Genomic DNA, 27,910 nt, shown 5'->3' with positions numbered 1-27,910 from the left:
CAATATTTTTAAATAAAAAACTAAAATACAAATTATAAAACACCACTTTATTGATAAGAACGCAAGGCATATATAATAATTTCATATTCAATAACAGAGAAATTATAACTTAAAAATTATTTATGCAAATTACTTTAACGAATTAAACAAATTAAACGGTATAGCTCTTTTTGATTACTATCTAACATCTCAACAGATATATAATTGTATCAAGCAATATCGAAATATATCACAACAATATGTATGTAATTATATACCTGCTCACTTGGGTTGAATTAAATGAGCTTTACATGTCAAAAACAAGTAATTTACATTTACATGCATTATTAGAATTATTTTAACTGAATTCGATATCGATTTTCTCCGAAAAAGACTCGACATGAAGTAGTCGGTTGTTTTCTGTAGAATTATGTTATAAACGTAACAGTTTACTTGACATTTACTACAAGCATTGCGCAAATGGCATAAATATGTAAATGTATATAATAACAATTAATTGCATCATTGCCGAGTCATGTGATTGATTGAAACATTTAGCTGAGACAATCACTAAAATTACATACATATATATTTACAAGCATCGGCATCGGATCTTAATTCTGCATTTGTATATTACAGAGTTATCTGCCCTTCTTTGTAGTTATTGATTGTGACGTCATGTGTTTGCGAGCGTATCACCATACTTTCCAGAGAAGAGGACGTAAATATTGACGTAACAATCGATACCTACCCACAAGGGAGATAACTCTGTAACGGTCAAAGACGGAATTATGAGTATAATCGGAATGTTTTTTTTTCTTTTTTTATTAAAATGTAGCCCTACATCACAGCTTCAATATGATAAAGTAGTCAGTTTTAGAAGAAGATTTGATTTGGTCGGTTGTGGTGATGCCAAATTAATGCCAAGCTCATACATCATGACTATTGCAGTACATTGAAGGACTGTAAAACTTGCAGGAAAAGAACAATTACGAAATAATATATTATTTGAAAAATCAACAACAGTTTTAGATCAAGGTACATCATTCTGTTTCTGCAATCATACAGAGTGCTTCACTGTCATAATTGTGATAAATTAATGTTACACAATGATAATGGAAAATATGATATAACCGAATTAACTAATTTCAAATATAGTATTTAATACATGCAGCTTTAAAACACTTACATTGCCGTTAAGATAGTTTTAATATTTCAAATAAATAACAAGGTCAATGTATACTGGTGTTGTGACGTTATGATAACGTCGGTTTTCGCGCAATTATAGAGTGTGTTTGATTTAGCAATATGCGAAAAAAAATCAGATTTAGTATAAAAAAAGGAAAACATATTCAGAGATATCTTACCTTCTAACTTAATGCCATTTTAAGTAAGGGTTCGAGTTCGGCATCAAAGGACTTCGAACTATGTGCTAGCAATATATGTGCATATGTATTCAATTCAAAAAGAATGTATTTATTTGATTCAACACAATAATAATATTTGCAACTGCAACTCAAATAAATCAGCCCAATTTTGATTTTTAAAATTTCAACATTGAGTGAACAAAATCTTAGCTCCTCACAAAACGCATCACATGACCAATGGGATATATAAGATACTGAAAGCAATGTTCCAGCGTGTAATTTAGCATTAGTTTGATATCCAACATTACCTAGGGTGTACGACTGTATTTTGAATGGTTGACGAACTATACCCTTTCTCTGAAATACATATTCATCATTGACTACCATGGATGTCATCTCATATATATCTCTTTCGCGCTGTGATATAACTAAGAATTAGAAATCAGCAATCAAATCATTAGTCAAGATAATTACACAAGAAAGATGATTTGTTTTTCATATTATCGCAGTTCATTCGGTTACTAAAAGTTAAAATCGGATTCAGATGCCAACGTCTACCATGAATATTGGTTCAATTTTCATTATTTTCAAATTTATTTGAAGTTACGAACATTCAATCGAATTATTTCGTTAGTCTTTTAAAAAAAATGCAACAGCGTGTGCCGGTTTGTTTTTCAAGTAACATGCCAATCCGCATCATTATTTGAGCGATTCCGTTACAAATGTAAGAAGCACATGTTCCATTCTTTGGGATATTTAACTTCAATTTAACACATCCACAGAATTAGCCTTTCAATGTCTCACATTCACATTCATCCTCTTCTGCAGAATCAACCGACCACCGAACAATTCTATATAGGGTCCTAGGTGATGTGGGTATCCTGTATACAGTGGTATTATTCACATCTGCGGATCAGGTTGCAAGTGTGTCATTTTAGAGGATGCCGCAGGGGAGACTGATTTACATCCTGCAAAATATCAGAATAATAATGATAAATAGATTAATGCCAAGAAATGAAATGCATTGAAAGCGTAATCTTGTTCCACCAAAAAAAAAAAAAAAAAAAAAAAAAAAAAAAAAAAAATCTATTTAAGATAAAGTTTAAGTACGTGAAATATTTGTATTAACATTTGGGACAGATTCGTCTCTATCTAAACTATTTGTGTTCACTACTATCACGCTCAAATATTGCGACCTACATGTACACAATCAAAGCCGTAATAACACTTGACATTCAAAATTACTCTCAACATCGATTGATGTTTTATTAAATCATTCTCTATTTAATATTCTATGTCAATTACTGCTTCTGAACATCAAAATAGTTTGACTCTGTTTTAAATTATTGACGATTGTTGAATCCGTTGCATAAAGAGTTGAATTCACCTTTCCTTGAAGATTTCGTTCCATCATTACGAAGAAGCAATATGACTCTGCCTAAAATTATTAACAGGGGGATCATCTGTACTTTAGTCATACAATTTTACGCCAAAATGAATTGGCACTACAATTATAATGTATTTATTTCATCCCAACACGAATAATTGTACCTTTCAGTCAGATTTAAGAATTATTTTTTGTGTGCAATAGTATTTTTTATTATTTCAAATATCAATAGAATTCGCTAAAATAAATTGCATTCACCATGGTAACGTGATTAAAGCACATATTTTATTGTTGATTAATGTTATCATATCACTTAAGAAGATGTCACCACCTATGATAATTATTTATGATACCATAGTGTAATCCGGATCCCTGTGTAGTTCCGCAAAATTGACATTTTTCTATTTTATATATAGAAATTAAAACCTGTCGAATCCGGAAATATGGCTATACCGGCTGAGTGTATCGGGCTCAGTGACATCAGGTTTAGATTCGATACACTGTAATTTTCTTGTGTTGACCTTTACTATTAAAAACAAAAATAAGGTCATTTTCTAAAACGTTATAATATTACTGTAGTGTACAAAAGTGACAAGTACGCGGACGTTTCAGAAGGATTGAGATTACGGGGATTGCGTGCTATTTAGCTTTATCCATCAATCATTTATCCTTATCAGCACTGGATTCTTCCACGGCCAACGCATCACTGCCGAGGACAACTTAAAGATACAATCGATTTGGATGGGTTATCTAGTGTGAGCTTAATTTAAAACAAAATAAAGAAGAAACAAAGCATTGATACAAATGGAACCTTTTGTTACAGCCTCTGTTGTCATGAAATGCACAAGGGATTTACGTCTTACGATGTAATGATTGTATATTCATCACCAGTTTATATATAGAAGAATTATCAACTCGCTCAGACGGGTACAGATCTATTATTTGTCCGTTATTTTTGATCTGTTTAATCATTAATGGGCTGTTATCTACATTTTTATATCAATTTATCTTTTACGTTTATGTTGAGATTGACATCTTTCTTTTCTAATAAAATGTCTTATTTTCATGATTTTTCATCAATGCATAAATACTCAAAGACACGGCCTTAGTAGCATGCATTTTAGTCAATCACCTGCTGTATTGTCTACGAAACGTCTATCTAAAAGCAGTGTTATTTATTAAGTAACAAAATCCCTTGCTTTTATCATCTAATGCAATGTAATGATAGTTTTAGAGCCCGAGATTAATTTGCGTCCCGCTGGAATCCACTCCGGACCCCTTTCTACCTTATCTGACATCCTACTAAATTAGCTACTCTAATATACGATCTAGCACACCAATCTACTCGTGTGCGCCGATCACCTGTCAGGCTATAGATTAAGTCATTGAATGAAATGTAACTGAAATCCCCCGCCTGGAGGATTTCTTGTCGCACAACAGTTCAATCATATTTTTCAGTGATAAAATTCATTGTTTAGTTCATTCTAGATAAATCTAGCCATGACGGGGTGATTATATTCTTAAAATTCATCTCCAAAACATTAACGGTTCAACAAAGAAATAAAGTGATAAACAAATGTAGAATAAATAAATAGATAAATTCTACAGAAAGGAAAGAGGTTATTGGTTTAAATAAACAGAAAATATATTAATTTTGTTTTTTTAAGTACATAGTGAACATGTAAAAGAATCTATATATCTTTTATGAATAATTATTATAAGGTTTCTAAAAATGTAAATGAACTCTTGTTCTCCGACCAAAAGGTGAGATTATGAAAAGTTATTTTTTATTTAAAAGTGCATTTTGTATGTTGACGATATCCAGGTAGAACTAAGCGCAGGTCAACATTTTCACAAGAACTTAATTCATACGTTATTCTATTTCAAATGATTGATATAATGAAATATGATCGAATATACACTAACCTATACCAACTCGACTTCCTCGTCTTGTACGCATGTTTGCATCAATTTCCGCTGGAGAGTGTGATCGTTCAGGAATCCGCGGAAGTCTTTCCGCTTCCGGCGGAGACTGGTTTCCGAGAAAACGGTTCCGTTTTACAGTTAATACTGGTGAATTCACAATTTCGTCTGTATAAATTACACTGATCTTTTTCACCTCTTCCTTTTCTGGAGACGCTGCGGATAGAAAACAAGTATATATTATAAATATCAATGCAATAGACATATCTAAGGATGTAGTGTTTATTTGTTTTCTACAAAAGAACTAGGAAAACATACATTTTCACCTCGCAGTTGGTTTGTTAATAATGGAACACTTATTGTTACAACGTTCAAATGTGTGTTAAAATTGTATGAATAATATTTGTCAATTTGTATTTATGTCTGATGAGAGTATTTATCACATGCATGATTTGATATCAAGAATTTTAGGAGTCTCTTTTTGACGGTGAAGTTTCAATCCAAAATGAAATGACTAGTTTGGTAAATTAAATATAATCTAATCGATATTACATTTACGCGGCAGTATACATTGGCAAGTAAGCATGATAGTGTAATTGAAAACCACAACCATCTACCAAAGCAAAAAATGGAATAGACGTCAAATGAATGAACCAGACGGACGATTTCTATATTCGATTACATGAATGTATATTGTAATATCCTACCTGGAGACATTGACCACTGATAAGAAACATTTTGCAAACTCATGCATCAGATCTACCGCTTGTGAGTCCTTTTATGCAAGTACGCCAGGCGGAATAGAAACATGTCATCGCTAGATATTATGTGACAGACAAGACTATATTTTCTCGTGCTAAAACAGTTAGGCTAAGGTCACTATACACAAATATCTGATGATTTGATGAATTTCCTCATGTTTTCTTCCTAATAAGACAGTGCTCTATTCTGATATTAAAATTTTAGGAAGTTTTGAAACTATCTACATGTAAACTCACTGATGTCTTTATCATACATCAGTTTTAGTATTCTTAATAGCTATACGCAAACTATATACACGAGGTTAAAGGGACAATTCAGTCAAACGGCACACTAAATTTGCATTTATATCATTTATAAATTTCCATTTATTTACAAACCAGTATTAATGGGAAAAAATTGGATTGACTGTGATATGCGCGAAAAGCCCACGGTTGTGAAATGTTCAAACTCGCTTGCTGTCCGTCATAACACATTGTGGTCGGACGTCTGGTATGCCGCATCCTCGCCCTTGCCAGTGTAGTAAAGATTTTTTTATTTGGTCTAGAACTACTCAAATCGCTCTTACAGCAGTGTTTTACGTTATAAGGTGCATGCTTTTGCCTAGATATAATTTCACCAACTCATCAGTGGTTACTTAACAGTGTCATGGTATTTGTCAATATTTCTTGTTATATGTTTCATAAGGAATGTAGTACAAAACTTTTATGACATATTTTGCTTCGAAGCTATGTAACATATTTAGCTTCATGTAAGTAAAAAGGACGACACACCAGTTTTAGTAGTATCATCTAAAACTTCCAGTACATATGAGGATGCCATTTTTTCCATCGAGCAGCATTCTGTCATATATAACAAACCTGAATATTAGTTTGCTTCACATATGAACCATCTGAAAACGATTCACAAATGACGTTGGTACCCAAGACAGTATGAGCTCTAAACTTGTCTTATCTAGAAATTAATCTGTCAAATATTCGCAATTAAGTTTGAACTTTTCGATATAGTGCCAAACTAGACGTTTCGTATTGGAAAAAAAGTCACATGGCTGTAAGAAAATATTAAATTTTCTGTAATGTCTGGTGTACCTTCAACTTCTGTGTGATGACAGGTCATAGTAATAATAATGGGAAGTGGTGGGTAACCGTGGTATTCATGGTAATCATGGTAACCACGGTATCCATGGTAACCTTAGTAACAACGGTAACCAAGGTTATCATGGTAACCATGGTAATCGTGGTAACCATGGTATTCATGGTAACCATGGTAATCATGGTAATCATGGTTACCATGGTCATCATGGTATAGAGTTTTAGCTCTGTCAACTGACATGTATTTTATTTCGGCAGCATGAGAGTCAAGGTTTAAGACAATTTCAAAATCTGTACCTTAAAAAACTGAATCTAAACTCTTAATTTGCCTTGGTGTTTTTTTTTTTATTTTGTCTACTGTCAAATACTTAATCTCCAAGGACATTTACAAAAGACTCTAGAAATTTTTTTTTAAGCTATACATATGTAAGGATATATATGCTGTATGTAATACAATTTAAGCAGAACTCATCCACTCTTAAGATAAATAGGGCAGAACTGCGTATGAGTAAATACCATCGGTAAAAGACAACGACGGACTAGTGTTTTTATCCATACATTTAATGAATGTTGAAGAGAAATATATTTTCCTTGTCTTCTTTTATATTATGAGTTTTAATTATGAGAAAAAATCAATCGCAAAACCATTTGAGTTATTGGCTTGTTTTATAATCTATTATTAACATTTGTAAAAATAATTCTACGTTGCATACATAGAGCAAACACATTCACTGACCATCTTTATTAATAATCAACTGATTAATAGGGTTGATTGGTTTTAAATTGCCGATTTTGACACACTGTATAACGGCCAATTAACGTAATTCTGCTATCCTTTTGGTGGCAGTGTTAACTACAGCGATGTATATGTTCATTTGATATATTGATAGGTACAATATATATCTGTTCTTGTTTTAGCATACCTATCTTTGAACAAGAGATCATATTAGTTGTATTTAAACTATAATTGTGTTTTAGCTTTTCTATCTTTATATAAGATATCATATTAGTAATAATATAACTATCATACTGTTTTAGCATATCTATTCTTACATGTATATAAGATATCATATTAGTAATAATGTAACTATCATACTGTTTAAGCATATCTATCTTTATATAATAGATAATATTAGTAATAATACAACTATCATAATGTGTTAGCATATCTATTTTTATATTAGAGATCATATTAGTAATAAAATAACTATCAGAATTGAAAGGAAGCCGACAAGGAAAGGCGAAAATTGCTTTAACAACACAGTCACATAGAGATTGGATTAAACTTCATCGTCCAAATACTGCATTCATTGTGCTTCTATGAAATATGCGCGCTCACGTTATCAATAGTTGATTTAATCTTTAAGAAATAAATGGGGAGCTTCTTCATGATGATATTTCCATTGGGGTTTTTATATCCAAATTTGAAAAGACGATTTCAATTATTTAGCTGGTACAAGATGTGATGAAATTAAGTCCTTGGTAATAAAGATCGATCATCGAAGCATAACGAAAATGGCAAATTTACACTGCAGAAACACGTCACACTAAATGATGAAATACATTTTCGAAACAATTTCAACAAAATGGTTTGCAACTTAATGAAAATATCGAATTTGCTGCAGTTTTATAATTGAATTTTGCAAGTAACCGCAGCGGTAATATATGTCGATTTAATATATTGTAACAAACTGTGATATGAGAGGCTGGAGTGTATTCCGAGTTAAATTTAACGTCACATCGAGTTCTTTGGACTTTAATCGATATTATGATGTGTTTTGATATTAGAAGCATTCACTCTCGCACGAGAAGATCATTTTGTAAACCAATCGAAAACATTTAATTACTCCACATGTCATTTGAACAAGATTAAACTTTAGGAAAGTTTTGTTTGAAAAAGTTTTGCAGAGAAAAATGATAACGTTGAAATCGATCTTGTATTTAAAGGCTAGTAATGAAAAGTATCCTTAGATCTTCATTTCCCCATGCATTTTGACGTTTTTGCGACAATTTTGTCTTTTATTTCTCTATCAAATTTGATAATTTTCATACATATAAATGGCATTAACTACTTTTTTTTCTGTGGCAGCAGTTACATAATTGTCCTCCATTTTGTGAAATTAGTGTTCATTAACCCTTTAACACTTAAGCTACCATTTTCCTCCTTATCCTAATCGAAAAAATGTATTCTGAAATTTTGGAATCATCAGCTGCTTGAACGATTCCATGGCCATGATTCCGAAAAAGGCCATGGAGTTTAAATGACAAAAATGTGACAATGAGACATAGAATTTTGATTTACTTGGTTAGCAAGTGTTATACTAAATTAAAACAACGGGTCTTTGTTTGCTCTTTGTGAAAATGAATGAAACTTTCGAAAACAAATGTCAAAGCCTGATACTATATATGTAAGAGGTTCGATGACTACGTCATGTCGTTGAACGTAAAATAAATTTGACATCTAATTTAAAGTGAGGGCAGATATCTGTATAACATGAAATACTGCATTCGTTTGAATAAAGATTAAGAAAGTTCTAGAACTTAAATGAAACCAGACTATATCATAGTCCTGTATAAAATGTTTAATGACATATTTACTATAATTTAGCCTAACCCTAAATAAGGTGTTGATAATGGTATTATGAACTCACTGTTGCTGTCACAGCTACCAAACGCACTATCATTGCTGGACTTACGATCCAGTGACTTCATACTGCCTTTACTGCCAAATTCAGATTTTACCGATTCCGGTAGGGGCGAAGGCGAAGGCGAGGGTGAAGGTTGATTTTCCTTCAAAGCATTAGCGGCACCGACCAAGCAATTCCTGTTCTTTTTCGGAAGTTTCATTTTCGCCTGTGCGTGGGAATAATAAAGTGTGAAATTACTGACGATGATAGGAACCGGAAGTGATAACATGAGCAGTCCACACACTGCGCAGATTGTTCCGATAACATAGCCGAAACCAGTCCTAGGAGCCATATCGCCATATCCTAACGTTGTCATGGTTACCACCGCCCACCAAAATCCCATAGGAATATCGGGGAAATCATTGTTCTTACTCTCGTGTATTTGTTCTGCATAGAAGATAAGACATGCGAAGATAAGGACGCCGATGATTAGCACCAAGAACAGCAGAAAGAGCTCTTTGGCACTTGCCCGAATCGTGTGGCCTAAAATTTTCAAACCACTAAAATGACGTGTTAGTTTTAAAATCCTAAATATTCTTATCAGTCGAAATGCATTTAGGAAATAATATGCATCGGTGAGTTCTAGATTGCCGTCACACACCAGCATAACTTTTGTGATATAGAATGGTACAACCGAACATACATCAATCCAGTTAAAAGGCTCCTTCACATAGTCACAGAGAGACGGACAGAAAACTATCCTAGCCAGCAGCTCGAATGTGAAAAAGATGATACAGATATACTCAAAGACATCCATGAAAAGGAGTGGCTTGGTGTGTTTCTGTCGTTCCAATATCGGCAAGTCTTCCATAGAAATATTTGGGTTTGGATTGTAGCGGAAGTGTGAATTAGTCTCTAAACAAAAGACGGCGATTGACGTCAGAATGAATATCACAGACACAATAGCGTAGGCCTGAAATAAAAAAAAAGATATTTGTTATTAAATCATGTATCAAATATTTAAACGACATTGACAAAATATTATAGTTGAAATTTTCTACTGAAAAAACAACCTTGATAATCGAATGCCGTTAATGGAATTGAATTGATGTTCTCTTTTAAATTTCCAATCTTCACTATCAGCTTAACCTATCAAAACATACATCTTAAAAAGACATCATTTTGGTATTTTTCTTTAAACGTTGATTTTATAATATGAATTAAATGACAATGATTTTGGTTAGTTTTGAAAAAAAAATGTAACGATATATGACATATATAGGTGCGGTGAGTCCCTGTCTGTTCCAAGAAACAATTACATATTTGTAGTGGCAAGATAATCCCCGCTGTAGACAATTGATGCGAATATAGAAAGCGTATCGTCGGTCATATTACCAACAACGGAGAGTTCAGCAAACGCATAAATAATATTCCATCTGCCTCTAACAAGCAATAATCATCGGACACACGTGAAACGTATACAGTTCTAACGATATATGTTAAATGTTAATAGAATTAACAGAAGTAACATTTTACCCCGCTGTTTTAAAGTATTGACACCACAATCTGGTGATATCTTCGTCATCGATGTAATTTATGACGTTAGCTCTGTTACGAGTGACAATATTCTATATGTAATGTACATGATGATATTTTGATTATGCGATAAAATGTATTATCACGTATAGTGAAATAAAAATTAATCTGTGTGGTTAGAGTATGCAAACATTACTACACATACGAACATAACGAAAGTGTAGATAATAGAGTTTTTATGCTTGTTTGATTAGGTAAGTACAAGGGAGAATGATATACAATTGCTATTATATGGGCTAAGAATGGCACCGCGACTCATCTAAAAGCCTAACCGAATTCATGTCACCCGCCCCTTAACGTGTAGACGGGAACGTCCTAATGGGGAATTTACAGACAGCTTTATCAGAGGGATAGACATTTAACCAATCAAGTCATAAATTCAATATCAGACGTTGTCATTCATATACATCCAGCAGCGTGGTGGAAATGGTTAATAAAACATTAAACTGTCACAAAATGTGTTTCGTGGTCGAGCTAGTTCAGGAAAATGATAAGCGACGATTTGATGAGGAGCCTGGTTGATGGCTCAGCAATTTGATTACTGTCCGACCGTTCGAGGAGATAACGGCGTTTTACATATTGGTGACTAGCCTTGCGGAACATTGACTTGTACAGGCTATATTTGTCGCAGATCCCAGCCGAACATTCTCCAGAACACAAAATGTTCAGCAGTAATTAGGTTAACTTCCCTATGACATTACAGACGACATCCACAAGTCTATTCTATTTCATTACTTGTTTTCTATTTTACGTCTGAAGCGAGGGTAAACAAATTGTGTCCTTTTCTACTCCCAATCATGTCTATTTCACTATGCCGAGTTATAAAACATTAGGCGCCTATGCTGTACTGCTCTATTGGTATTTGTGGAATCTGATATGCTGAGCAAAATGGTTATGTACAGATTTTAAGCAATACTATTAGACCCTTGATGATACAAACATTTGATATTCTTCAGCAATCTGTCATTAGCTTGATTCCACATATGTTTGTTATAGTCTAAAGAGCCACGTGCCGTGGTATTGTATTTTTCGTAATGTTATTGTTTTATCTATTTCTGTTTATATATCCCAGTATAAATACTATTGCGTTTTAACATCAGAATATATGCAACATATAAGAAAGTATCAATGGAATTGTTTATATTAACTGTTAAGAAGTGAGGTCAGAAAGAATAATGTGTTTTGTTCGGTCCCGAAATTGCATTTGTACGGTTCGGTGGCAATGGTGGAAGGCGCTCGAGACTACAAATCCGTTCTGAAAGTTTGGTTTTAATATTATTTCTCTATAGGAATACTAGTTTTGGTGAAATTGGACCATCCAATTTGTCTCTGTCTTTAAGTAAAAAGGGAAGGCTAATCTTTCAACTCATTCTTCGAAAAACTCAGCTCGGGGTCCTGCGGGGTGATAAGGCCTGTGCTCTTTCAAAGCAAAAGTACACATCACATATATGATAATGCTCATGTACTTCTGAATAAAAAATCAGTGAAATTCCCTCACAGTATCAATAACGTTATAGAGCTATTACAAGACATTGTTATCAATGCTCTTTAATATCAACTACGATTCCTAGTAATGTCCTAGTTGTTATATTTGAATCTTGATTAAAAGTGTTCTTTTTCATTAATTAATCTAATTCTTGTGGATTCATCTTTTCTTTTTCTGTATTATTCACTGATTTAAGATTTACCCATGCAGAACATTTCAACAAGATTAGACATTTCAATGTTTTCCACTGAAGCGATCATTTAAGCAGCATACAACGTAGCAAAATCCCACTATAGATTCCGCCTTCAGCTTCCGCTCGTCCACGAGGTCATTACGTTCAACTTTACTGTAATGTTTGTTTCCTGTGTCTTCTTGTATTTTCTTTTCATAGCTTTATATCATACAACTGTGCTTGTTTTATATGTGAAAATGAGACAGACCATCTTGAAAATTCAATTCGACAATCTATATTGTTTGTTTACATGGTTTAGGATTACTCTCTTAGTCCATAGAAAAATGATGGACACATGACACCACCATGAAGAACTCATAATCGGGCAATATATGTTCACAGGTACAACCATGACAAGTTATGACTTTACGATAGCAACATTGACTCTCAAAACTCATACATAGGTATACCACCTTTCGATAGACCAGAATATTGGGCTGATTTCTGTAAAGGAGATAAGCCAAAAACTGTACTATACGTTACCTTCTATGCTTTTAAAACGAAATATTTTAGAACATCAGGAATGTAGTTTTTGTAGTGGGGCATCTGAAACAATATTGCATCTTTTCTGAAATTGTCCACATAGCCAAGCACTCTGGACAGGTCTAATAAATTATGTTAATCTTAAATATAATGTTGTATTAGAAAAAAATCGTGTTATTTTCCTATTTGGTCGGGTATAAAACATTCAATTGATAGGTCTAAATGTATGCATATTATTGATTAAAAATATATATCTTTAATGCGACAATATGATAATATTCCAAATTGGGAAATATGTAAGACATTTATCAGAAATTACAGAGCCATTGATCAGTATTCGACCTATATGCTTACTCCAAACAGCAAACAAGAACCGACAGAAATGGGAAATTATCAAGCTTATTTTAGAAAGAAATATTATTATAACTTTATTAACATATATTGTATCTGTGATACATGTTTTCATGGAGAGCATTTAGAAAATTGTAACTTTGATATGTGATTGATACAATAAAAAAAATTAAAAAAAGTTATGACTTTACGATAGCAACATTGATATTCAAAACACATACAAACATAGATATACCACCTTTCGAGGAACAAAATATTGGGCTGATTTCTGTTAACTGTATTATATGTGTGAGAGGGTACAGCAACGAGGCCCGTTAGGGCCGAGTGCTGAACCCTCTCACACATATAGTACAATTTATTGTGTTTCGATACAGGAGCAAAAGGCCCAAGGGGACCCCCATGGGCTGTAGGTGAACAAGGCCCCAACAGTTCCTTTTGTGTTAATATAACCCTGTAATTAGAAAACATTCAGCACTTATAAACAAGATATGCAAACACAAATATGTGTGCGTCCATCAATGTCCATCCATTCATCAAATATATACCAGCTACCGACAGGTAAAGCATGTGCACCGGCCTTCACAAGTGCATAGTCAACCATATCAATGTATTCATCACATGTAAACGAGGTAAACTTGTTTTCCCAGAATGCATGCTTTGTGAGCTACAAGGTAGTCCTTTTTACAATGTCTTCTGAGGAAGATACAATGTTTCTTACGCAGTCTATGTTTTCTCAAAACATAGTTGATACAGATGACATACTGAGTGATGCACTAGATCTGGAAAAGGATATCAGTAATATTCCTGATTTTACATTAAAAAATCCAGTATTTTCCGACATATCGGATGGTGAAATGGGAAATATTACTCAGGAAATAGAAAAGGTGGAACAAGATACTAGATTTGCTGAGCCTTTGAAAGAAGCTGATCTCAAGGACATATTAAAACAAAGTGCTTGCAAGAATACTGCATATAAAACGAAGTGTGCATTGAATGGGTTCGTTGGATGGCTTCAAAACCGTCAAGAGAAAATTGCTCACAATAAGGATATAACTGGCTTTAAAACAGACTGTATGAAATTGACAATTCCAGTGCTAAACGAGGCATTGAGTTTTTGTTGTTGTGGATGCTGGAAATAAAAATGGTGGTAAATATAAACCGAATAGCTTATATGAGATGGTTGTAAGCATCCAACATCATTTTCGAACCAACGGACGATATGTGAACTTTTTGGATGATGCAGAATTTACTGGCTTACGTGTTTTATATGCTTAAATGAAACATCTATCAAAACAAGGATTAGGCATCAGTAAAATACAAGCCAACGTTATATCAGAAGACCAGGAAAAACAACAATGAGAGAAAAATATTTTAGGTGACGATGCACTACAAAAACTGTTGGATACACTATTGTTTCAACTGGGTTTAAATTTCGCTCTCAGGGCAGGACAGAAACATCGTAATTTAAGATGTGGTGAAATGAGCCAAATTTATGTCAAAGAAAACCCAGATAGACGAAAATATCTTCAATACACAGAAATCGTGTCAAAAACTAATCCTGGGGGTCTTCTTCACAGATAGGTATCACCAAAAGTAACAAGAGCCAACGAGAATACGCTGAATCCTGCCAAATGTCCTGTTAGAATATATATGCGATACATTAGTCTCAGGTAAGATTTTGAATAATATTGGAATTAATTGTTGCCTTAATTTAAATGGAGTTAGTTTTTGAATTTATATACAGTAATTCTTTGAATATAAAACAGTGTTAAACTATATGTTATCAAAAAAGTGAGTTTATAAAGGTTTTGACGAGTTGTTTATCACACTGATAATAATAGATACTTATCTTTAATACCGTTTTCATATTTTTGTCAGGCCTAAACATGGTAAATGTGATGCCCTTTACCTCCGACCCTAAAGATCTGGTACAGGAGATTGTTGGTATGTTGATCAACCTGTAGGAGGTCACCAGCTCCAACAAACGGTTGGACGACTCTGCGAGTCCGCTGGATTAAAGGGATTTTACTCAATCATTCATTGAGGGCTACAGCCGCTACTCGCTTATACAATGCTGGGGTGGATGAACAGTTGGTGGTAGAAAAGACTGGTCATATATCAGCTGTTGTTCGCAACTATAAGCGAACTAATGATTTGCAACAAGCTAATGTTAGATCTGTTTTACAGGAGAAACGTGTACATTCACCAAAAATGAAGATAATGGATGTGAAGGAGAATATTAATACAGACGGCGAAAGGGAGGTTAAACTCCAATGTATCATTCACTCTGAAATTCTGAGAATTATCTATGTGTTTATAAGCATGAATTGGTAATAAATGATTATGAAACACTACCAGTTTGGTGTACGTTCAAACTTCTAATCTGCATGATTTTAGGATTTACCTTTATCTGGTTTATAAGTGACTGTCAAAATATTGACCACATATAAACCGGGCAAGGGCCAAAGTCTTAATATAAACCGGCTACAGGTCACTTATCGACCAGTTATTGGTAAGTCCTGTACATTCCCTGAAATATAACACAAAAAGAACAAAAGGATTCATGCCTACTGTGTTTTAACATGTATTATAAGTATTTAAGTTTATTAACAATTTCAATAGTTCTTCCCTCATTGGCATCATCAAAGCATCTATACACTCGTAGTGAGTCCTTTTAATAAGTACATTGCGTTCGGTCACTGTCGTTCAATCACTATATTACACTTATCAAGCATTACAACATCGCCTGGGAAAAACACAGGATTTCAGATATCAGTTCGTTGTGGTGAATGGCTTCATCAAATAAGTTCACCATCTTCAACGCATTAGATGCACCTGGTAGTCCAAACGGAAATAACCAGTACATACGTTCACCGTAAAAATTTAAGATCAAGAAAGTATTTCATTCTTCCTAAATAAGATTTCGACGTTATTATTGGATATCGCATTCCAGAAAAATAAATACTGAAACGAGTTGTTTGACCCGAAACATATGTATAAATTTGTTTCGTCAAACTATTACACGATCGAGAAAAAGAGAAAACCTGTATCATATTTATCTAGGTACATTTGTAAATATTAAATTCCAAACACCGGACTGGTGTCGAAATGTGACAGATTTTAAATCATTAATGAGTAAAACAAGGTAGTATCACACGATATTACCACAAGTCTTCCACCTCTGCCAGGTACTGACCGTTAGTCGGTGTTTTTTCTTCGGGACTCCGGCTTTCCTCCACCAACAAATCTGGCATGTCCTTACATGACACTGTCCATTAATAGGACGTTAAACTAATAAAACCAAACCAATCACAAAATCATATTTACTGAATTTGTTCTGGTTTCTAGATTACCTAAATTCACCTGCCTTTTCATGTATCCTAGAATTGCGGACAGTAATTATGAAACTTACCATCTAACGATGATAAATGCTGACAGCCATAGTCATGATCCCTAAAGATATCAAAAACTGAAGATGAATACGAAGTGAATTAATTTGATAAATTCCATACAAATCTACAAAACTTCATTCACTTGTGCAGCATGTACCTAACACCATATGAAGAAGTTTATGGAGAAATGAATCCAAAACCTCAATTAGAACAGCACATCCAAGTTACACAGTACAATTTTAATCTGATATACAATTTGCCAAAAATCATGATAGCTTTCTTCTCAACTTTACATTATACGCTAAGAGTCAAATGAGCTGGTTTGTTTCAATATGCGTAAAGTGCGTGCAGATTTATTTCGAGGAAGAATCGCTAATTATCATGATTCGACTTTATTGTGAATTATAAGTGAAAGCAAAATTAGTTGGATCGATGACATAAAAATCCAGACGCGAAGAATTCCATATACCAAAGTACACGATAAGTGAAGAAAATTTTTTATTCTAATACATTATTGCATCTTCTCATTTGAAAGATCTTGGATGAACTAAAAGCGTTGAGACACTGTCGAAATAGTTTCTCGTTCTCACGTGTCTGCGAATGACTTTTCATTAATATTAATTTATTTTAAAATCTAGTTTTCACTTATTTTGTTATCTAGACATATGGCGAAATTATGTAGCAATTTCAGGAAACTTAATTAATAATCTTTATCGCTGTTTGTTGAAATGCATCGATAGGTTTTCAAATGTCGAAGAAACAAGATAAACATTATATATGCTAAGTATGTATGGCGGAAAGGAGGCGTGTTAACCAAATTTATTATATAATTGGCGTTTTTGCTGTGTTTCTATACGTTTCTCAGAAGTATTCATCAAATGCAATATCAACCCCAAAATCAGCGGCGAAAAACGTGATGTCATAATCACTTTTGACGTTAAGTCGTACCCAAATATAGCGTAAAAGGGCTTTCCAAATTCATGGACGTCATGATAACCTATTGTAGACTCATTATAGTTGGCAAAATCTAGCAGAAGGCACCAAACGTATTGTGATCAACGGTCATCAGCTTCTATAGAACGGAAAACATACAAGAATGTCAGACGGACAGAAACATAAGCAATGAAGGCAAGCTACTCTTGGAAAAAGTACATTGCAATTATTTGTTAAATATCATTCTGTCAATGTTGGTGCACTGTAATGTTTTAAAGGGGCTGTCAATTTCATACAATAGATCCGTTAATGACTTGTTTTCAGGTGGATATAGTGAATTACAACCCGAGTAAGTGATAAGACATGAGGCCCTAACCTCGGTTTATATGACTCTGGAGGGTTGATAACTCCCAGTATCCACCTGAAATTAGGTCAGTCATTGTATAAAAACGGGACGGGAGCATTGCATTGGATCCAGAAATCTGAACTATAAATTTGATTGAAACAAGACCTACATATTTTTGACAACAAAGAACGTTGACATAATATCAAATTCCTGATTCCGCAATTACAATATTTCAAGCATAAAATTCGTACAATGTCATACCATTACCTAGAGTTTATGTAGATGAAGTGTCCTTAGCCACACCGACAGTAACGTCCATACAAATCACATTCATGTCAAGTTACGATACCAATCGAATAATGGACATCGAGTACCGGCCACTAGGGAAATAAATTGGCACAGAAGAAGTCTATACTCATATCGAATTTCCATAACCTTCATCAACCTACTCGAACCTCGATTAAGTCTTGTCATTATTCAGAGGAGTAAGCTATTGAAAATAGACATTTTAAAAGTAATATCGGTTGTCAGTACATGTTTTTTTCTCTGAATTTAATGTCAAAATTTTGTAAGAGCAACAAGATATTTTTCTCGTGGAAATATCATCAAACAGTCAGTGTCATCCGTCCATTTAGACATCCTCGATACTCCAGCGGTTACATTCACTGTACTTCTATCCATCCCTGTACTATTTCATAGCAAAACAAAAGGTAGTGCAGAAGAGTATATCTGACCATATTCAAGCCCGCAGAAATGTCCCTTGACGATTGCAGGGAAAGCGACGACCAAATTCAAAGCGACATTGTCAAACAAAGTACATTATACTGTTATATAATTCTGTTGATATGCATAAAGGACCAACCTACAAGCTCATTTGTTGTCAAAACACAAAGCCTTCAGTCCTGCAATGATATAAGCCATGGGTGGATATAACGACAGTGGTAGTACCCCTTCGAATATCGAGAATGTCTTTCAAGAGAAGGCCATGTTAGATGTTTACGAAAGATGGAAATATAAGTAGGAATTAGTGTAAAGATCTAACTTTCTACATTTGATACGACATTATATGGAAAAGGTAAACCCTAATAAAGTGAATGTACACAATGTAGTGATGAATGTAATCCATTGTATATCGCATTACATAAATTGTATCACTGACAATTAGTCATGATAGATGTCCCGAATTCCAAGGAAATTCATATAATGAATCTGATATTAATTGGAAATATTCTCTCAATTTTCACGAAATGTTAGTGATGCCCTCTATAGAATAGTGGGAATTCTCCACTGAATTCTTTTATATACACCTTCAACCTGAGATAATACATTTCTGAACGACAGTATCCTTGAAATCAAACATATACCGATTTTACAAATTATATAAATTCGATTTCTTCTTTTTATTGTACGAAATGTCTTTTTAAGTAGATATGTGTCAACAGGCCCGATGCGATTACTCCGCCAGACACTGAGTCTACATGCGGATGTAGATCTTTCAGACAAAGGGGATAAGGTCAGCCCGCACTGTCGCACAGAAACGTATCACGTGGTTTTCCTCCCGCATATCATCGTGCCATCACTTAATTTCGATTTTATCATTGATCGATATAGTATACGGTTTTTCATCAGTAATGTTGGGACGAAATTTGATTAAGGGATATCTGATACCACCATGAATGCTCATCAAGATTTAATTCATACAATTGCCACTACATTACATCGCATATAATTTTTAAAATCACTCCTTATAATCTAATCATGTTAGATAAGTTTTTATTCCAAATTAGAACATGCCATCATGATGAAGCAAATAACAAAGATCGATAATGCTATACCATACGGAAATGGGAAAGGTATCACGAAATAATATCTATGTATCTATTTCGCTATTGACTCGTGCTCAAATAGGTATGTGTATTGGACTTTATAGATTACCAATGTCTGACCCAGTTTTATCATCACAATATATGTTAATATCATGTTGAGTATTTCAAAATGATTGAGATTTCTGTTTGTCACACTGCAACCAGTTTTCAAAAGTTTGTTACGAAGTATAATAAGAATCTTCAATTTGATAGACTTAGTAAATTTGTTTTTTTGAAATCGGGAAGACAGTTTATAGTTTTCAACATTTCTTTTAAATTAAAGGGGCAGAAAAGAATCATAAAAAATCACAAATCTAGACAGGGAAATATCTACCCTCGGAAGAGATTCACAACAGTAACTCTCGGCAAGCCTCGGATTACACAGTCGTGAATCTCCTCCTCGGGTAGAGATTAATAGAATCTTACATGGGTCAGTGAAGTGGACAGGGATATCTCAACTCGAGTGAAAGATTTTGGCCGGTCAACCCGAGGCTTGCCGAGGGTTTACGGCCAAAATCTTTCACGAGGGTTGAGATATCCCTGTCCATTTCACAGACCCATGTTTGATTCTTTTTCTCCCATACTTAGTAGAAAAAATGATGAAATTCCACTTGGTTTTCAGCTTTTTCATCGCGCCATGATCGCAGGAACGTCGTTAGCGTCAAAATTGATGACGTCATCTACAATGCGCGCCGCAGTTACGCCGTATATATTGATGACGTCACGTTATTGTCTAGCTCGTGTGAGCTGTCTTACACCCCCTGTGTAAGATAGAGATATCTTTTCCCTAGCAACCACGGTAAAGTATGGGAGAATTCTCTGTCCTACCCTCAAGGTAGGAAAAGATCCTATTTATCTATTATGGCCTGGTTGAGCCATAATGGGTTTAGTACATCATCCTCACATGAGACCTGTTTTCATGTCATCGTAGCAGAAGCACGTCAGGCGATATCTCGCAACGTTATTTTCATTTCCACACCACGTTGTCACATTAAAAGTACAACATATGAATTGTCGCAGAAATCTGTGATTCTATTAAGTGGGATTCAGCTTCACAAAGAGATTTAAAAGTAAATCAATATAGAACATAAATAACTGTCTCTTGTACAAAAGCAACATTTGCTTCCATCCCCTCACACAACAGCCTGTCCGCCATCTTGACGTCTTGGTCGAAGCGCAATGTTATAATGACGCCATGTAAAGTTGACGTCACAATACATACACGTTCCATTTCCCGCCACTTCAATAGTGCCAGCTTGCCCGGGCACTATTGCAAATAGTACATATGTGTGTAGCCAATCAGAATCAAGTATTCTGTCACGTGATGTACCAATAGTCTATATAAATGATATTTGCAGACATTCATTTTGTAATGGGCGTTGCAAAGCTCTTGTATCTATCAAGACCATATTTCATACAAAATATAGTCTAATGCTTAAATAAGTCCATTAGCAAGCTACCATATAGTACGTATTATCAATGAAGGGCACAAGGTGACCTCAAGACTTTGGATGGGAAACTGCGAAGTCAGCGATTTTATTATTACGAACTGTTCGAGATTCGAGAAATCTGTAAAACTAGAAATAATTTTGCCCATATCAAAGTTTCAATAGATCTTCAACCTAACTCAAACATTAAAATATTAATTATAGATTGCCGACTTCGAAATAACAAAAGGACTGGAATACATTACTCTCAACGCCATTTATCGGTCGATTTTAAGGATAGTTGCCCATTTAAGTAACACCACACAGATAAAGCATCAGATGACTCGATTCGATTTGCTATTTTCGTAACAGTCTGACTTAAACGACCTTGTAATTTGTTAATTTACTTACAGCCCTTATGGATTGTAAAGACAATGAACACCATCAGAGAACACACCAACGAAACAAAAGAAAACAAAATATGCTTGGTTGCAAATATTTTTCTTTGCAGTATGCAAAAATATTGCTTTTAAACATGTGATATTTTATTTTTAATTTTTCGATTCGTTTCTATTGGCTATTTAGTGGGTTGATATACCAAATAAGACCAGTGAACTGCGTACATTGTATCAGGTATGGCTAGTGACGGAACAGGAGAAAATTATAGATATACAGTCGGTACGTGACCATACGCATCCCTGATATTGGGGAACTAGAAGTGTTTAATAGCTAAATGTATAGAGGCCAAAATGACGTAATGTTTTTTATGTAAATACTGCAAATTTTCAACCGATTACGATCAATAGAAAACATTACTTAAAATAGCTTTAAGTAGAGTTAACAGAAATCATATGAGACGTTTTCGGTCAAATCTCAGAAATTCGTTATACCAGAGATCAACATGTACTTAAAACCGCTTTTTTATAGAAAACCTTTTAGCTTCGGAAAAGGGAATTTTATGTATACGCAATATGATTCATGGCATTAGTCATGCTATCTATCTATGAGTGACTCTCAAAACGGTTGGGTAGTGACATCTCTCATTGGGAATATGGAAACCGTCTGTACCAGTTTACCACACTCACGAATACATATTAGAAATTATTTTTTTGTCTAAAAAATGAGATATTGACTTTCATACTAATTTTGCTAAACACACGAGTAACTGTCAAGACAATCAAGAGGCAACATCACAAGCTATTACTAGCTTCCTTTGTTGCGAATTTCAGCCCAAGTTCAGCCAAATGAAAATGACACGTTTATTACATTTTATCCTACAACTGTCGCAGTATAAAGCTGAGGTTTATCTGTCAATACGAAATGTCTTATCCGTCAATACGATTTACGTGAATTTGTTGTACATCTAAAGGAACCTTTTTTCCTTAATTAACCCCGCCGTTCACAATCCATCAAAACGTGGCGTCAGTCTTTGACGATATCGAAACCTCCGTATTGCAATATCAGCTTTTTTGGCTCATGACAAAGGTAGACTACATACTGTAAATAGCTCTTTATTGGGGAATGATTATTTTCAGAGTATTTCAATGTTTCATTGATATCATACTCTGAATTAAAAAAAAACCCCACAGATTTACAGGATTTGTTTACGAAGGCGCTTATCTCTATTTCCCATCTCATTAAAAAGGAGTACACTCTCAGTTTTAAGAGAATGCATGTGTCCTGGGCAACAAATAAGTGTCTCGCATAATTTTGAATGTCATTTATAAACCATTGATTGCATGATAAAGCGATTTCAGAGTTAGTTTCTTACTATACAAGGTGCATTTTCGTGCTCGACACGGAAAGTCGAGATGGCTCTGTAAAACCTCGTCATTTCTACTTTCCTAAGTATCGCATTAGAACAAATCAGTTATATTGTAAGATAATAGCAATGCATTCCTATGGAATCAGTCTCGAAGACCTTTGATTTGTCTACTATTTGTTTTTCGAATATCATTTTGGTAAAAAATGGCACTAATTTATTATATTTTACCTCAAGTGAGAATCCTGTATTGTGATTGGTCGAGAGATATTTGGTATTTTACATTATTATACCTCAAGTGAGAATCCTGCATTCTGATTGGTCGAAAGATATTTGGTTATTTACATTATCACACGGCAGGTAACATTATGTAGAACAATAGGAAACAAAAGACACGTCCGTAGCAACCCCACTGCAACGGGTGATAGTGTGTTTTTGACAGTGCAACATATTAACCGCCCGAAAAAGATGCGCACTCGTTTCTTTTTTCGACGCCTTCTTTGTTTTTTGAAGCGACGCTTCAAAATTTATCTGGAGGTATTTAGTAATAGTTTTGCCAAATTAGTCTGTTTATCAGACTGTTCGACATTTGTTTAAATCAGTTAAAATGTTTCAATAGATTACAAATACTTGAAAACTAGTTTTGTTTCTAGACTTTGGGTATAATAAGATAAATAATATAATATAATTTTAGGAAAAGCCTATCTGAGAACGCAGCAGTTAATCCATTCTTTGGTTTATTATTTTTAACTGTGTTACTAAATAGAAATATGTCAGGTAAATGAAGGATTTCCAACGAGGAAAGAGTAATCCCCCTGACCCATCAGTCTTATCGATATTGACATGTGTTTTGTTTTTATAGCTGCTTGGGTGCGCTGAATAACTGTAATGCTAGAAACCATTTATAGAATTATTAATTATTAGAATAATAGCTTTGCTGAATTACTGGCATTGAGTTTGTAACAAGAAAAACAATATTGAACATAAATACTTCTACTTTCACTTTCTGCAAAAACACGTGATTGCGGCTACAAATTATATCTCAACGTCATTCTCCGTTGCCAGGCGTAAAATTCCGAAGCAACTGCACACGTAAGACGGCTTTTAAGTTAAGATCCAGGACAAAATGTAATTGTTAGATTCAGGTAAGAATTAACTGGAAGGTTTATCTTTCACTAATGTTTTCATTTTGATTTTTTCCAAGCGTTACTTGTTTGTAATCACACGAGAGTGTGATTTCGTAATCACGCGACAGTGTGACTTTTAACACTGTCTTGCGCGATGCTGGATCTTGTGTTGACTTCCTGTTTCCGGTTATTGAGAAAGTTTTTCAACTCTACATATATTGGATGATTTACATAGAATAACGTTATCGAGACACCTCTATCACAAGAGTTCGATGCGCTCTCTACTATCTGCATTAGAGGGTTACAGTGCCTAGTGTCACCCCTCGGAATATCACTGTCACCCGAGGCGAACCGGTGATATCCTCGGGATGACACTAGGCAATGTCACCCTCTAATGCAGGTAGTATTTATATAGTATTGACAAAACCGATAGTTAAGTAATAGATCAGGCAACTGTTATTGTGTTTCACTTGTATAACTATCTTCTTTCAATTAGCTGTATGGTACAACAAAACTGATATACTCATACTAAACAATGTGTTATTGTATAAATATTATAATAGTTATAATAGGGATAAACATGGTATAAAGCTAATGTATTAATAATCTGAAATAAAAGGCCAAAATAAATTCAAAGTAACTTAAAAAATCAATCTATGGAATATATGTTCAGCCACTATAGGCCTTCTTCACCCAAAAATAAAATTTCTAATAATGATAAAAACCATAATTATAAGTTACTGAAAACCACTTCATTTTTTCCCGTGTACTTTCAACATACTCACGAATACATGAACTCACTATTTTATGTTTCCAGGGATAATGGTGCATTGATATGTAAGTTTTATACAATTATTCACGAATCATTTGAACTAATATGTGAGCTCTCTCACGAAATTAAGGAAACATTGGTGTCTCGCAAAACTAAAGTAGTTCACACTATCCCTTTTAAACATGAGGTCTCTGATTAATGCGTATTCTTACCTTTGAAATTTTATTTGCTTTCGGGTCATCAAGGAATCGCCACACTTTTGGTCTCCATTTATTCCAACGGGAAACCTCTACTTGTTTGAAATCCTCAGAAATACCGAACTTTTGTCTCATTTCAAACTCCTCCTCGTTATCACTCTCCACGTCATTTTCTGTTCCCTCGAACTCAGCCAGGGTTTCCTGTGCGTCCCTATGGGCTCTGTACGTGTGCCAACAACAGGGCTCAATCTGGGTCTCATCCAAGCCCCAAAAGGCTAATTCTTCCTCAAACGCTGGACCACAGACGTCCATAGACACGTGCAACTTTCCAGTCCGGTAGTAATTCAGGATCATTTGGAACATCCCGGAATGTCGATCGAAAAAATATTCTCCGGTTAAAGGATCATAATCCGGATTATGTCCGGAGTGGTCCGTCAACCAGGATAATCTGGTATCCGGTATACTTTTAAGTGTCGTTTTGTAAGTTTCAAACCGAACACCGCCAACATTAATGACAATTTTGTTGGAATTTCGGCGATTATGTGATTCCGACAGTCTCGGAATTAATGATGATTTGGGAGCAAAAATAGATCTCTTACTTGTCTGTAGAGATTCCATGTTTTTTGCTATTTAAGACACATCATGCTTTTTCGAAAACAAGTTGAATGTTACAAAAACACGCGGAACACAATCTTAGAGCGGCTCGTACGTTTCCATCGATTTCACACAAGTTGCTGTAGTGATGAGGGAGGTTCGGTGTCTGCAGGCTACATGCATGATGGTTACTACATGACAACCAAGCGTCGCTCTAACACAGACATGTCAGCGAGTAAAACACGATGCAACAGTGTTGAATCAGTTGTCAAGATAAGCAAACACTGAAGTGATCCTAATTACCGCGCTATGACAGCGCTGTTTGGTATATGACAGCTAAGCATGCGCAATGCGTTTTTTGATGCGTGGAAACAAGACAGGTGTAGTTTGCTCTAGACCACTTAATAATTAAGGTTTAAATATTGAATTAGTACTGCTGCTTGTACTGACTGCCTTCAAAGCTATCAAGATGTCCAGCTCGCTGGGTGCTCTTTTGTCACGTGACTAGGGGGATGACGTGCTTTGGGTCTGATCGATTTGACACAAACACACTGGACGGAGCTGTTCAAACAGAAATAGTCGATGCTAATGTCTCATCAAACTTTGAATTTCTTAGGCTTTCTTTGCCCACAAGTCAAATAAATCTTGATTTCCCCCTAAGAATGGTCAGCCAGTATCCCTGTTAATGATGACAAGAGTCGGCGAGTGTCGCTTGTGATAACAGACATTCTCAGTTGAAATAAAAGCACGATTTCTCCCATAAAGAAACAATGGCGATATTTCCAAGCATATTTTTAATTACTTTCCAAGGTGCGGACGTTTCGCTATCTTTGATATTAGAGAACAAACACTTCGAGACATAAATGATGCGATCCGTACGTGAGCGCGTGCTCTGAATGTCATGTTTACAGAGGTTATTTTTTCTTTGTGATACCTTCTTCCTTTTCTAATTGAGCATGAATTGTCCATTGAACGGCTGTACGTCCAATGTATATATAGGAGTACCATAGTTATTGTAATTATGATCGGTTTCAAATTTAAGTATTAATATCATTTTTTTTGTCCTGTGGTTTGTCTCTAGTAAAGGTCAATGCGTATGCAATGACAGATACATGGCTTAAGAGTTTCGTTGCAGAATTATACACGTGGGAAATGCTGTTGGTTGATTAGATGAATGTCGTATTAACAGACAGGGTCGTTTAAGGAAAGGGCCTCTATATAGATGGTGTGGTATATTCCTGCTGTGACTCTATTTAATAGTGAAACTCTCGTCCTTTTACATTGTATCATACAGTATGCCAGGCGTTCAGTGGCTATTTATAGAAAATCACGAAAAGAAAAAAAAAATCATACAGCGAACACTACAGAGCGAAAAAAAATAGATTTTGTGTAACCATGTACAATTTCTGATATAACCTGGCGTTCAGGAAATGTCACATTAGCCCAGGAAAACATCTCTTTATCGCTGGACACTACTAAGTATGGACTTAATTTCTTACATAGCGATTTCTGTCCCTCCATTACCGATAGCTTATGGTATTTATTGGCGTATCAGATAACCGCATTGTATTCGTACAGCCAAGTTCGTCGACAAAGTTATCCGTAAGAAAAGCTTTCTCAATATTCGAACATATACAAAAACTGATAATAACATACAAAACGGTGGTATTGCTTTAGATACAATAGTGATAGCTAATGTTTCAGTATTTACTTGTAATATAAACATTACAGAAGGACGGCTGGTGTGGTGAAAAACTAATGGGAACGTAGGGTTAAAGACGAAAATAAATCTACTTGTATGTATTCCTGACAAAAAATCCGGTATCCAGACTTTCTAATAGGAATAAATTCGTGTATACACAGATTTCAACCTCATACATGTTTAAATAGGTTCTGTAACTGACCATTTTTGTGGTTTTCCTACATATCTAGGTCACGTTTGTGTAAACAAGTTCATTGGTAAGACCATATATTTATTTAAGTTCACAATGTATAATCTGTATAGCCGTACATGGTTGTATAATTCATTACAGTTTTGTACAGCAGCCATATATACCAACGAAGAAACATTACGCCAAAAGATATGTCTGTTTAGGGTTATCCGACCGACCTTAAATTTTTACCCCCGACATTAGTTTTTTTACCCTTAAAGGATACTCCTATTAATAGTTTTACTCAAGGGCAATCTGAGCTGTTAATACCTTCTTTCTTCGT

At 34.6% G+C, this 27,910-nt stretch overlaps 1 protein-coding gene across 1 annotated transcript; it reads right to left on the bottom strand.

The window, feature by feature from the left end:
• Positions 1-116: 116 nt before the first annotated feature.
• LOC138329934 (potassium voltage-gated channel protein Shaw-like) lies at positions 117-25,826 on the bottom strand. The gene is made up of 4 exons (XM_069277218.1): positions 25,118-25,826; positions 9,158-10,106; positions 4,660-4,872; positions 117-2,314 (listed from the first exon to the last, which is right to left on the bottom strand). Exons 1-4 carry the CDS (start codon positions 25,718-25,720, stop codon positions 2,247-2,249), a joined length of 1,833 nt encoding a protein of 610 aa, XP_069133319.1. The 5' UTR covers positions 25,721-25,826; the 3' UTR covers positions 117-2,246.
• Between the last annotated feature and the right edge of the window lie 2,084 nt (positions 25,827-27,910).

This window comes from Argopecten irradians, chromosome 8, assembly GCF_041381155.1.
Source record: "Argopecten irradians isolate NY chromosome 8, Ai_NY, whole genome shotgun sequence".
Taxonomy (NCBI): domain Eukaryota; kingdom Metazoa; phylum Mollusca; class Bivalvia; order Pectinida; family Pectinidae; genus Argopecten; species Argopecten irradians.
Note: the sequence above shows the minus strand (reverse complement) of the source record. Positions and strands in the feature narration are given on the sequence as shown.